We start from the raw sequence: 13,901 nt of genomic DNA on the forward strand, positions 1-13,901 counted from the left end.
AGCCCAATAATAGAAGTCTATTTATTAGTGGATGCCAGTGAGCATATTTCCAAGGAAGTGAAATGTAATAGGAAGTATAGACTTATAAAGAATCACTGTTTTGTTTTTCGACCTCAATTGTGTAGTCCAGGCTGTCTGGGCATTCACTCTGTAGCCCAGGCTAGCATTGAACTAACAGTCTTCCTGTTTCTGTCTCAGTGCTGGAATTTTACCAGTGAGTGCCACCATACTTGTACAATTCTTTTTTGCTTTTTATTAAATTTGCCTCAGGAAGATACATGTATTTTCTTCCTAAGGTTGGCTTTGTTCCTCGCCTGCCTGCCCCTTTGAGTCTCTGTATAACAGTGCTGGCAGTCCTGGAACTCACTTTGCAGACCAGGCTGGCCTTGAACTCATAGAGTTCTGCCTGCCTCTGCCTCCAGAGTGCTGGGATTAAAAGGTATGCACCACCACAAGATTTCTCTGAAGTACATAGGGTGGCTTTGAATTAGTGCTCCTTTCTTTAACCTCCCAAGTGCTGAGATGAGAGTTGTGCATCACCATAAATGCTCCTGAGATATTTCTGAATATGGGTAGCAGTTTTAAAAGTTTGAAATCAATGTAGAGGAATGGCTCAGTGAGTAAAGTGCTTGCTGCATATGTCTGAAGAGCTGAGTCTAGATCCCCAGCACCCATGTAAATGTTGGCTTGGGGGGTCCCTGGGGCAAGGTGTCTAACCAGATGAGCCAAATCAACAAGCTCTAGTTCAAGTGAGAAATTTTGCCACATCAAAAGTAGAAAGTAATGGCAGAAGACACTTAATATCAAATTCTTAGAGGAATCTATTCTCATTTTAGACTAGTCTAACTTTATCCCATGTTGGGTAGATCTGATCTGTAACCTTAGAAAGATCTCATTCAGTCAGGCATTCATTCCTATTTTGTGAAACCACTTTGCCCAAATGCATGGTCAGCAGCTCAGGAAATTAGCAGGACTAATAACATTCTGCAGGTGAGAGCAGCATGACTGAATGTTGTGGTGGTATTCTATTTGTACTGAAATGTGATTTTGATTGTATGTTAATAAATAAAGTTGCCTGGGAGTCAGAGCTATTAGAGCCATAGCAAGAGCATGGCGGTGGTGGCGCACGCTTTTAATCCCAGCGCTTGGTAGACAGAGCTAGATAGATCTCTGTGTGTTCAAGGATACAGCCAGCATTGGAGACACACGCCTTTAAGACCTGGAGGGCTGTACTTACAGGCAATGACGAGGCAGTCAAGTGTTTGGGTTTGCAACCAATGAGAAGGCAGAACAGAAAGGCTATGTAAAGACATACACACAGGAAGTAGTTCTCTTTCGGAGAGGGGGGAGCACCGCAGGAGGAAGGGTAAGATTTTAGCTCTGAGCTCTGACCTCTTGGCTTTCTCTTTTACATTGGTTCTGTGTTTCTTATTTAATAAGATGGTTGGTTACATCTACATCTGGCGCCCATCGTGACAAGAATTCATTAAAAACCGCTTGGCTTGGCAGCAGGTCCGGATTCCCTCAAGGGTGGCCAGCTCCCTACCCCGGGCCCAGGTCGACTTGGCCTCAGGCCAGACTAATTGTGAGCTACTTGCTTAAAGCCTAAAAACAACTCAGGCCTGCCCTGCCAAACAGGGCCCCTGCCTGTAAAGCCAACGCATGTGGTTGGAGCTTAAGGAAGCCAGAGCCAATCCTTGACTCGGCTCAAGAGGGAACACGCGGCTGGATTTAAGCTTTAGCCAGCTACGCTTTCTTGCGTTTCTCTCTCTCTCTCTCTCTCTCTCTCTCTCTCTCTCTCTCTCTCTCTCTCCACACCTCGGACACTAGGTGGCTGTTTTGAAATTCCCTCGGGTTTCTACTGTTCTACGCAGATTTGGTAAGTCACAACATATCAGATATTTTAAAGGAAACTATTTAAAAGAGAAATTTTTTCCCACATTTGAAAAAAATGGGTTTTATGTGTACATTGGAAGAATGGGTTTTGTTTGAAATTATGGCAGTCTGACAATGGAACAACTATATGAGAAGATTAATATTGATCGAATTATGCAGTTTATTACTATGCTTATCCTCATTTTACTATTTAAAAAGATAGTCAATTTAAGTGCCAGGATGACAGCTTTAGAAAAACTTGTTAAACCTGTAAAAATTCAGACAGAAGAAATTAACAGTGAAGTTGTTTCAAGTTTGGATCATAAGGTTACAGAAAGAAAGACTGTTTTCACACAGTCACCCTTAATTTATCCTGTAACTGTACAGCAGTTGCCTGATCAAATACACAAAATATTTGGGCTCCAATTGAAATGTTGGATTTACGAAGGTTTAAGGAGGCAATAGTATCTTATGGCATGCATTCCCCATATGTAAAGCAAATGTCAAACTCTTGTTCAACATATAATAGGGTTGTACCACAGGACTGGTGGGAGCTGGCACAAGCTGTTCTTGAACCCAGCCAGAGGCTTCAGTTTTTTTTTTTTTTAAAGTGACTTCACTTCTGTTAAGTCACAGTATTTTTTTTTTTAAGATTTATTTATTTATTTGTTATGTATACAGAAGAGGGAGCCAGATTTCATTATAGATGGTTGTGAGCCACCATGTGGTTGCTGGGAATTGAACTCAGGACCTCTGGAAGAGCAGTTGGTGCTCTTAACCTCTGAGCCATCTCTCCAGCCCGAGGCTTCAGTTTTTAACTTGATTCAAGGATGAGGCTAAAAACATAGAAAAACAATGGAGGGATACAAGAATACGAGTTTGCCAGGATCAGCTTATTGGAAAAGGCCAATATGCTTCAGTACAAACACAATGTTTATATGATGTCCAAACCCTAATTTTATGTCGAACAGCAGCCTTGAATGCATGGAACAGAGTTGAGGAACCAGGAAAAAAAACTGAGTCATTTACAAAGGTAATGCAAGACCCAAAAGAATCTTTCACAGATTATTTGCAAAGACTGGCTTCAGCAGTAAAGAGAATGGTCTCAGATTCAGAAGCTAGTAAGATAATAATTGAATCTTTGGCCTTTGAGAATGTGAATGCAGCATGCAAAAGAATAATCAGGCCGTTAAAAGCAAGATCTGCACCTTTGGAAGGTTAGATAAGAGACACAGTTAATGTTGAGGCTCATGAGCATGATGATATGTGGGTAGGAGAAGCAATTTCAAAAGGTTTGAGGAATGTTAGATGTTTTGGATGTGGAAAGCAAGGACATTTGAAAAGGGACTGTAAACAGGGCATTCCTAGAAACAATGTTTCTTCAAGGAACAATGGCAACAGAATGCCCCTTCCTTCTGGAGTATGCAGAAGGTGTGGTAAGGGAAAACACTGGACCAAAGAATGTAGATCAACAAAGGACAGACAGGGTAATCCTTTGCCTCAGTCTTTGGGAAACTCCGGAGGGGCCTCATGCAGGCCCCCATAGCAAATCCAGTTCAAACCTTTCCTGCAGCCGTAGAGGAAACCCCTGCTCAGAGCAATTAAATAACCAAATGCCTATTGGAATAAATCATGCTGGTCAGGATGATGAAACAGAGAGAATAGAAAATTCAGGAGAAAACATAAAGAAATTTTTTGGCAAACTTCTATTAATGAACAAAGACCAAAATTAACGATAAAAATAAATGGTGTTTTGTTGTCTGGTCTGGTAGACACAGGTGTGGACGTTACCATAATTGCACCGGAATTTTGGCATCCAACTTGGCTTCTTCAGGAGGTAAAGTTCAACTGTTAGGAATTGGGACATTATCTCAGGTGAAACAGAGTGCAAGAGGCTCAAATGTATAGGTCCAGAAGGACAGAGAGGAAAATTAAAACCATATGTGGCTAACATAGCTAGGAACCTGTGGGGTCAAGACTTGTTACAACAATGGAATACTCAGATTAACATCCCTTCAATCTCAGAAACAAATCATAAACTAGCACATGTTTCTGAGAGAAATATTAGAAGATACTGTTCTAATGAGTGGTCACCAGCCATCCATATTATACAAGAACAGGGCACAACAACTGATGATCTTCCAAAGACACCAACAGCTCTACCTTTAAAATGGTTAACAGACAAGCCTGTATGGGTCCAGCAATGGCCTTTAACAACAGAGAAAATCCAGGCTTTAGAAGAGCTGGTAGAAGAACAGTTAAAGGCTCAGCATATTGAAGAATCAACCAGCCCTTGGAATTCTCCTGTATTTGTTATTAAAAAGAAATCTGGTAAATGGAGAATGGTAACAGACCTTAGTGCAATTAACAAAATAATTCAGCCAATGGGCTCTCTACAATCTGGAATTCCTTTGCCCACTCTGTTACCAAAAGGATGGCCTCTCATAGTTATTGATTTAAAAGACTGTTTCATTTCAATACCCTTACAAGAAAAAGACAAAGAAAGATTTGCTTTTACTGTGCCTACTTATAATAATTCTCAACCAGTTAAAAGATTTCAATGGAGGGTCCTCCCACAGGGAATGTTGAATAGCCCAACTCTGTGCCAATATTTTGTACAACAGCCATTGGAAGTGATACGTAAAAAATTTCCTAAATCTATAATTTATCATTATATGGATGATATTTTACTAGCTGACTCAAATGCAAATACTTTAGAAAGAATGTTTGAAGAAGTAAAGAAAATTTTGCCTTGCTGGGGATTACAATTTGCTCCTGAAAAGATATAAAGAGGAAATTCTATTAATTATTTAGGATATAAAATAGAGCTACAAAAAATTAGACCCCAAAAGGTGCAAATTAGGAGAGATAGACTACAGACTCTTAATGACTTTCAAAGATTATTTGGAGATATTTCTCATGTATGAACTATTGTTGGGGTAAAAAATGATGAACTGAATAATTTGTTCAAAACCTTAGAAGGTGACAAAGACTTAAATAGCCCAAGAGAATTGTCACCTGAAGCTGAGAAAGAATTGGTCTTGGTAGAAAAGAAAGTACATGAAGGGCACATGGATCGTATTGATCCAAAGCTGGATTGCATTTTGGTTATTTTACCTTCTAGGCATTCTCCTACTGGAATATTAATGCAGAGGGAAGATATTATATTGGAATGGATATTTTTAACAAATAAACCAAATACAAAATTAAAAACTTATGGCCGGGCGGTGGTGGCGCACGCCTTTAATCCTAGCACTCGGGAGGCAGAGGCAGGCGGATCTCTGTGAGTTCGAGGCCAGCCTTGTCTACAAAGTGAGTTCCAGGAAAGGCGCAAAGCTACACAGAGAAACCCTGTCTCAAAAAACCAAAAAAAAAAAAAAAAAAAAAAAAAAACCAAAAAAACAAAAACAAAAACAAAAACAAAACAAAAAAAAAAAACCTTATAGGGAAAAAATCTCTGACTTGATTTGGAAAGGAAAATTGAGACTTCGTCAATTAGCAGGAATAGACCCAGCAGAAATTGTCATACCTTTAACTAAGGAGGACATTGAAAAATTATAGACAGAAAGTGAACCTTGGCAAAGAGCTTGCAGTAATTTTTTGGGAGAAATTAACAGCAAATATCCCAAAAGCAATAGAATTGATCTTATAAAGAGAGCTGATTGGATCTTGCCTCGAATTGTACAGGAAAAACCCATATCTAGAGTTTGTACATTTTATACAGATGCCAAAAAACAAGGAAAGGCAGGTTACAAATCAGAAAATTTAAGTAAAGTGGTTCAAAGTCCTTATAATTCAGTTCAAAAATCAGAAATGTATGCTATTCTGTTGGTATTAATGGATTTTTCAGAACCTCTCAACATAGTAACTGACTCTCAGTATGCTGAAAGAGTGGTATTACATATTGAGACTGCAGAATTTATCCCTGATGCTTCAGAATTAACTTCACTATTTATTCAATTACAAGATACAATCAGGAAAAGGATTCATCCTTTATATATAACTCACATCAGATCTCATACTGGTCTGCCAGGCCCTCTAGCACAAGGCAATGATGAGATTGATAAATTATTGATAGGAAATGTGCTGGAGGCCTCAGAATTTCATAAAAAACATGTCAATAGTAAAAGTTTATAAAAGGATTTTCCATAACCTGGTAACAAGCCAAAGAAATAGTAAAGAGATGTCCTACTTGTTCCTTCTACAATCAAACTCCATTAGCAGCAGTATGTAACCCAAAGGGTACTCAGAGGAATGAAATCTGGCAGATGGATGTGTTTCACTTTGCAGAATTTGGAAAATTGAAATATGTACACCACACCCCTTATACTTATTCAGGATTTCAATGGGCAATGGGGGTTGGAACTTCCAGAACCAAGCTGGAATGGCTACCCACTACACAAAACGCCCAGAAATAGACTGCATAATGCTCTATTAACTTTGAATTTTCTCAGTGCCAATGAGAAAGGAACAACAGCTGCAGAGAGACATTGGATAATAGAAAAACTACAGAATTAAATCAGCCTATATACTTTAAGGATGTGCTGACCTCAGAATGGAAACCAGGGTATGTATTATGTTGGGGATGAGGTTTTGCTTTTGTTTCTATAGGAGAAGATAAGCTGTGGGTACCATCAAAATTGATGGAGGTTCGATTTGAACAAGAGAGACCTCTTAATTAGAGGAGGTGATAGTTCATCAACCATCATGAACATCCAATTTAAACTAACTTGTACCAGTAACACATGCCTGTTCATTTAATCAGATAACAACTTGCCAAAAAGGAACACCCCCAAAATTAGTCTTGGGGAAAGGTTTTTGTTTTTGTCTTTTAAGAGAATGAAGGTTAAGGAATCTGAAGAACACAAGACAAATGAGACAACTGAAGAAAAGGGACAAATCATCTATCCCAGGAAACAGAGTGAAACAGTGTATGGGTATATATTATCTAAAAAATTTTATGTCTTCCCAAATGTTTGTTTCTGCTTTTCTCTAAAGATTTAACACTATTGGTCTTCTAATAGTCCCAGTTCAATTAAAATTTAAAGCTGACTTTGGAGTTGGAGAATGGCTCTCTTCTTCTTTAAACTCAAGCATGTTGTTAAAAGGAAAATGTAAACTCCCTGTATCATGCCAGAATAAAAGTGCCATCTTCTGCTATGGGACAGGACAAAAGCCAAATTAATTAAGGGACTATTCTATTACTAATCTCAACTCTTTGATTCTATTCTGATTCTTTAAACTTTTCTTAAAGTATGAATTTTATATCAAAATTTACAATATATATATATATACATTTTAAACTTTGTTAAGATATGAATGGTCATATAGAGTACTGGATAATTCTAGAAAGACAAAAGGCTTCAATTAGTTGCATATATATGTCTTTGTGTTTGAGTCTCTTATCAGTTTTCTGCAGGAAATCACGGCCAGGCCTAACAACAACTGAAGTCTCCAGGAAGAAGATGGGGCCCCACAACAACAACAATTCCACATGGACAATAATAATATCACTAAGCTGACAAACATCATCTACAGATCAACTTTGAACTACAAAGTGCTCAGAGCAATTTTGAGATGACTAGCTGAGATGATCCAGTCTCAAAGACTACTTGAATAAGGACTTGAGATAAACCCTGAACTTTGGTATTATACACAGACTGGATAATAATGAAGGATATAGTTACCTTTCCTAGAATTTGACAATTAACCTAAAATTTTTCTTTCAGGATAAAGATAACTGCGCCCATACCCAGCAGGAAGCAATTTTAAGAATAAGACGCCCACATTCCCAAAGAGGTGGTGTGGGGTGGGTGGTTTTTTTGGTCTTTTTAATGAGTTTTGGGTCTGGGATAAGTTTCATTGTTTGGGGGGTTGGTTATAAGTTGTTGTCAAGGGTTAGGAAAAAGGCTAAGCAAAGGAGATTAGATTTAAGGTTCTTGTTTAAAAAAAGAAAAAAGAAAAGAAAGAAAGAAAAAGACAATTACTAGTTTTAAATACTTTACATTGGATTGGATTGTTTTATATTATATACAGATTTGAAATTGATATTGTTAGAAAATGCTATATGTATATTTCTAATTGTATTTATACCATTCATTTAACAATGTAATGCAATTTTCTGGTCCTTGAATGTTATTATTACCAATTATTAGGATATAAAGAAATGAAAGTTAGTAGTTAGACATTACAATAGAACTTGTAGACCGAAAGATGGCAGAGGTTGGGTCCAAGTCAGTGTTGTTCATGTGTCTCGGTAACATTTGCCGGTCACCCATTGCAGAAGCAGTTTTCAGAAAATTGGTAACTGATGAAAATGTTCCAGATAAATGGAGGATAGACAGTGCGGCTACATCCACCTATGAAGTGGGGAAGGCCCCTGACTATCGTGGGCAGAGCTGCATGAGAAAACATGGCATCCCCATGAATCATGTTGCACGGCAGGTTACAAGAGAAGACTTTGCCACATTTGATTATATACTGTGTATGGATGAAAGCAATCTGAGAGATTTGAATAGAAGAAGTAATCAAGTTAAAAACTGCAAACCTAAAATTGAGTTACTTGGGAGCTATGATCCACAGAAACAACTCATTATTGAAGATCCCTATTATGGCAATGATTCTGACTTCGAAGTGGTGTACCAACAATGCCTCGGGTGCTGCAAGGTCTTCTTGGAGAAGACTCACTAGATGGTCCTGCCCACCACCATTGAGCAACTCACTCACCAGAGCCATGCCCAAGGGTAGTGGCAGTCCTTAGCCCCATGCCCCACCTGTCTTTTCAGCTGATTTACTACTGTATATCTTTAAAATAACTGTAGGTGGAAATTAGGTATATGTTCAGAAGGATAAAAATATTTGAGTAAGACAATTTGAGGTGTGGCTAAACATTCTTAGACTAATTGAACCTCTCACCTTGTCCTAATTACAAAATAGTGGAACAAACAAATATGGAACAAAATAGAACCCAATAAAGTAAGAATGACCTACAAGGTCCAGATCAACCTCTGAGCCCAGCCAGCCTGAGTAGTCTGGTCTAACAGAGTGTGTGCATGGGCAGCTCCCATTTGCCTGCCTTATACCTCTGTTCTAGTCTCTTGTGACAATAACTCCATCCATATCAGCCTTCCATTTAACACTGGAAGAGTTTAAATCAGACACTGAGGGCATTCAAATATTTGAAAAAGGAGAAGCTGGATGTGGATAATGCAGGCCTGCAATTCCAGCAGGCCCTCTTGGGCTATACAGTAGAGATGGGAGCAACAGATTGATAAAATGAGCATTTTTACTCTTCCTTGGTTTTTGTCTGGTGTTTTTGAGCTTTGTTCCTATTTTGACTCTCTAGTGGTATGTTTGTAGTGTTCTTTCATCAGTATTTTAAAAAGTTAACAGGCAAGCATAAGTAATTTTAGTGCATTTTCTGAAAAGTGACCTCAAATTCATATGACTATATGTCAGAAAAGAATGTGAGTTAAACTGGGAAGTTAACAAATACAACTGAAATAGAAAAAAAAAAAACAACAATAGAACTTGTAGTCATATTAGATATGTTTTAAAAATTGAGCAGATATATTTTAGTTAGACAGGTCATCTTCAAACCCTTCAGAGATCTACAGAATATGGCATTTAAAATGTTGTAATAACTTAGAAAATTTTTCTTTTTTGAGACATGTCAGCTCCTGGAAGTACCAATCTACTTCAGAGAAAATATGGGCATTGAAGAAACTGCATATGGAGTTAACTTTCATTGTGGCAAAAGTTAGCCACTGAACAACAAAGTATCCTTGAATCAACAGGACAAAATGGACAGAGAGAACACGAAACAAAGGACTACTGATTCTTGCCAAAACAAGTGTGGTTATGGCTTTATCAAAAGGCATCTTCTGAGGCCAGGACAATATGGTACCATCCCTGAAGTGGCCTTCGCAATCCAGAAAAGGTACAGTGCCCTTTTCTTCGAAGGCAGCTGAACAGGCAGTGGGCCGATGGCTTCTGTTGTGCAATGGAACAGCAGCTGAAAGCTCACACCTCTCGATAGTAGACTGGCATTTAGTAGAGGGATATGGAGAAGGGGATGCTGAGATGAAGCCATATATACACAGCCAAGAAGAATGGACAGCTGAATTAAAAAACCATCAACAATTTATAGAATTTAAAATCCTGAATCATAACAGGACACTAGTGGAATTCAGGTGTTTCTGGTACATGGACTGCTCTCACTCAATGTGAGGTTGAACTGTTGATCTTGTGTACATCCTACTTCACAAATGAGTCTGTCAGATACGCTAAGCCTATAGGCTGAAAATGATGCCCCAACACTGCGGAGAAACCTCAGGTGACTGTCCAGGCAGCTGGCTGTTTCTGTCAACTCACAAATTTTTTGGAAGTTGCTTGCATGCACTTCCTGTTTTTATTTTTGTTAGCTAATATTATTTCCTTCTTGGGTCTCTGAGGGAGTTGAAGATTAGTTAGTTATAGTTGAAGGTTAGTTAGTTATAGTTGAAGATTAATTAGAAGTGAATTAGATACATTTTGGACTTACCAAAATAGGATAGATAATGGAATTATTTTCTCTGATTTGTCAAATACAAATGGACTAGACATTGTTTAGGTATTTATTACTTGTATATATTGTATATAGTTATTGTACTCTTGTATATAGTTTTTGTTTTGTTAGTTATAACCTCTTTCTTTTCATTAAAATAGAAAAGGGGAAATGTGGTGGTATTCTATTTGTACTGAAATGTGATTTTGATTGTATGTTAATAAATAAAGTTGCCCAGGGGTCAGAGCTATTAGAGCCATAGCAAGAGTGTGGCGGTGGTGGCGCACACCTTTAATCTCAGTGCTTAGTAGACAGAGCTAGATAGATCTCTGTGTGTTCAAGGATACAGCCAGCATTGGAGACACACACCTTTAAGACCTGGAGGGCTGTACTTACAGGCAGTGACGAGGCAGTCAGGTGTTTGGGTTTGCAACCAATGAGAAGGCAGAACAGAAAGACTATGTAAAGACATACACACAGTAAGTAGCTCTCTCTCAGGGAAGCTAGGAGCACCGCAGGAGGAAGGGTAAGATTTTAGCTCTGAGCTCTGACCTCTTGGCTTTCTCTTTTACATTGGTTCTGTGTTTCTTATTTAATAAGATGGTTGCTTACATCTACAGACAGAATGTACTGATGTGGAATTCCAGAGGCCACACAGAATGCGACTGGCTGCTGTAATCACCATGCATTAATTGACATCTATCACTATGGTCACCAAAAATAGATACATCACAAATTTTCGCTTAGAGGCATGATTTTTTTGGATGTGGTAACATGTCTACTTACTCTGTATGTAATCATATGCTGTAAGTAAGAGAATTACTTGAGCCAGGAGCTCAGAGTCATCCAGGGCAATCATAATGTTGCTGTTTTCTGTGGGCATGTCATGCTTATCACCGTCATGAAGCAGGACACTATGGTGATTTACAGAAGACTGTAGCCATGGCAACAAAATAAACAGTTATACCTTCTCCAGCTACAATGAATCTTGGAAATGCTAAAATATATCAAGGTTAAAAAAAAAAAGAATGACAGAGGGGTGGGACTTTGCAGTAGTACAGCTGCCTTGAGTCACACATGTGCCTGTGGGTAATCTTAATAAACTCATTTACTCACCAAGCTGGATTCAGTGAAATCCTTCTTTGGTCTGTCTTCTTCACTACTGGGGTAAATAGGCATTTCTTTTCCATCTCCTTAGGAATGTTGCACAACAGTAACATATGCGATCCTAGCCCTTTTAATAATAAGAACTTAAAAATAGATACAAGCATTCATTCACATTGAACACTATTGGTGAGGATGTGAAAGGCAGATAATGCCAAAGCTAACTGGCAGGTGAGCAAATTGGCACCACCACCCAGAGGTTGTTTGATGAGAGCAAACAACCTTCCTTGTCCTTTAGCTTACTAATTCTTGTTCTCAATGTACAATATAAAGATATTAGCAGCTAATAGAAAGGGACTTATTTGTGAGGATATTTATTGTGGTACTGTTTGTCAGAAATACTCAAATAAAAGCAATTGATGGGACTGATGAGAAGGCTCAGTGTGTGATGGTGCTTGCCACCAAGCCTGAAAACCTGAGTTTGGACACTGGATCCCACACATATGGTGGAAAGAGAGAACAGATTCTCAAATGTTGTCCTCTGACCTCCATCTGTACACTGTGACATGGGCATATGCCTCCCCCTTAAGAATAAATAAATGTCAAAAAATAAAGACCCACAGTCCTAAGTTGTTTTTGTCAAAGACACTATGTAAGTGGCATGGTAGGGTTGCTTTGAAACACAGCTCTGCCAATGCTTATTCAGTCACATATTTATGTTTTTGATGCTGTGATCCCAATCCTAAGAGTTTATCTAAGACCAGTAAAAACATGTTCACCCAGAAGCCGGGCGGTGGTGTCGCTCGCCTTTAATCCCAGCACTCGGGAGGCAGAGCCAGGTGGATCATTGTGAGTTTGAGGCCAGCCTGGACTACCAAGCGAGTTCCAGGAAAGGCGCAAAGCTACACAGAGAAACCCTGTCTTGAAAAAAACAAAACAAAACAAAAACAAAACAAAAAAACCATGTTCACCCAGAAGCCTGTGTACAAAGAGGGCATATTTAGTAACAATTGCCTCAAATCAGAAACAGCCTAATGTCTTATAACTGCTGAATGGATAAATGAACCATGGTATGTATCCCACAGGGTATTGATGATTAAAAGGGGCTGAGATTTTGAGACATGCCACATGTCTGACTCTCAAATACGTATGTTCAGTGAAAGAAACTAGGTTCCTTCTGTCCTGAAACTTACCACGTAGCTGAGGATAACCTTGAGCCTCCGACTCTGCCTCCATTCCCTGGTGTTGAGTTGATTTATGTTTTTTAAAATTAGTATTTGTGTGTGTGCACATGATGTGTGTGTATGCCAATGGTTCTCAATCTTCCTAATCCTGCGACCTTTTAATACAGTTCCAAATATTGTGGTGAACCCCAACCATAAAATTATTTCATTGCTATTCCATAACTATAATTTTTCTACTATTAATATAAATATCTGCTACGCAGGATATCTGCTTTGCAACTCCCAGAGAGGTCACAAGCCACAGATTGAGAACCACTGATATGCCATGGTGAACATGTGCAGATCAGAGGACAACTTTGTGGAGTCAATTGTCTCCTTCCACCTTTATATAGGTTCTGGGGATCAAACTCAGATCTACAATTATACTGTAGTGGTTTGAAAGAAAATGGCCCTTAAAGGGAGTGGCACTATTAGGAGGTATGGCCTTGTTGGAGGAAATGTGTCATTGTGGGAGTGGGCTTTGAGGTCTCTTTTACTCTTTTGCTCAAGCTTCCCTCAGTGTGACTTTCAGACCATTTCCTGTTGCCTGCAAGATGCAGGACTCTCAGCTACATCTCTAGCATCATGTCTGCCTACATGCTGCCATGCTCCCCATCATGATGGTAATGAACTGAACCTCTGAAACTGTAAGCAAGCTACCTCAATTAAATATTTTCCTGATAAGAGTTTCCGTGGTCATGATGTCACTTCACAGCAATGGAAACCCAAACTAAGACACATACCAAGTGCCTTTACCTTGTGAGCCATAATTGACATTTTTTTTTTGTTGTTTTTTTGTTTCTTGTTTTGTTTTGTTTTTCGAGACAGGGTTTCTCTGTGTAGCTTTGCACCTTTCCTGGAACTTGCTTTGGAGACCAGGCTGGCCTCGAACTCACAGAGATCCACCTGCCTCTGCCTCCCAAGTGCTGGGATTAAAGGCGTGCGCCACCACCGCCCAGCAATAATTGACATTTTTTAAAACATTTTTTAAATGATTTATGTATTGTTATTTTATGTGCATTGGTGTTTTGCCTGCACGTGTGTCTGTGTAAGGGTGTCAGATTCCCTAGAGTTACAGACAGTTGTAAGCTGCTATGTGGGTGCTGGGAATTGAACCTGGGTCATCTGGAAGAGCAGCTAGTGCTCTTAACCAC

General features: G+C 39.0%; 1 protein-coding gene across 1 annotated transcript; it reads left to right on the forward strand.

Annotated features, from left to right (window-relative positions):
• The first annotated feature begins 8,008 nt into the window (after window positions 1-8,008).
• Window positions 8,009-9,396, forward strand: LOC114683985 (low molecular weight phosphotyrosine protein phosphatase-like). The gene has a single exon (XM_037200685.1). The coding sequence runs from the start codon at window positions 8,089-8,091 to the stop codon at window positions 8,563-8,565; it is 477 nt and encodes a 158-aa protein (XP_037056580.1). The 5' UTR covers window positions 8,009-8,088; the 3' UTR covers window positions 8,566-9,396.
• The last annotated feature ends 4,505 nt before the right edge of the window (window positions 9,397-13,901 follow it).

Source organism: Peromyscus leucopus, chromosome 8b (assembly GCF_004664715.2).
Source record: "Peromyscus leucopus breed LL Stock chromosome 8b, UCI_PerLeu_2.1, whole genome shotgun sequence".
Taxonomy (NCBI): Eukaryota; Metazoa; Chordata; class Mammalia; order Rodentia; family Cricetidae; genus Peromyscus; species Peromyscus leucopus.

What these genes read in the sequence shown, in the direction of transcription:
- LOC114683985 (XM_037200685.1), top strand. Translation starts at nt 8,089, where the DNA reads ATGGCAGAGGTTGGGTCCAAGTCAGTGTTGTTCATGTGTCTCGGTAAC.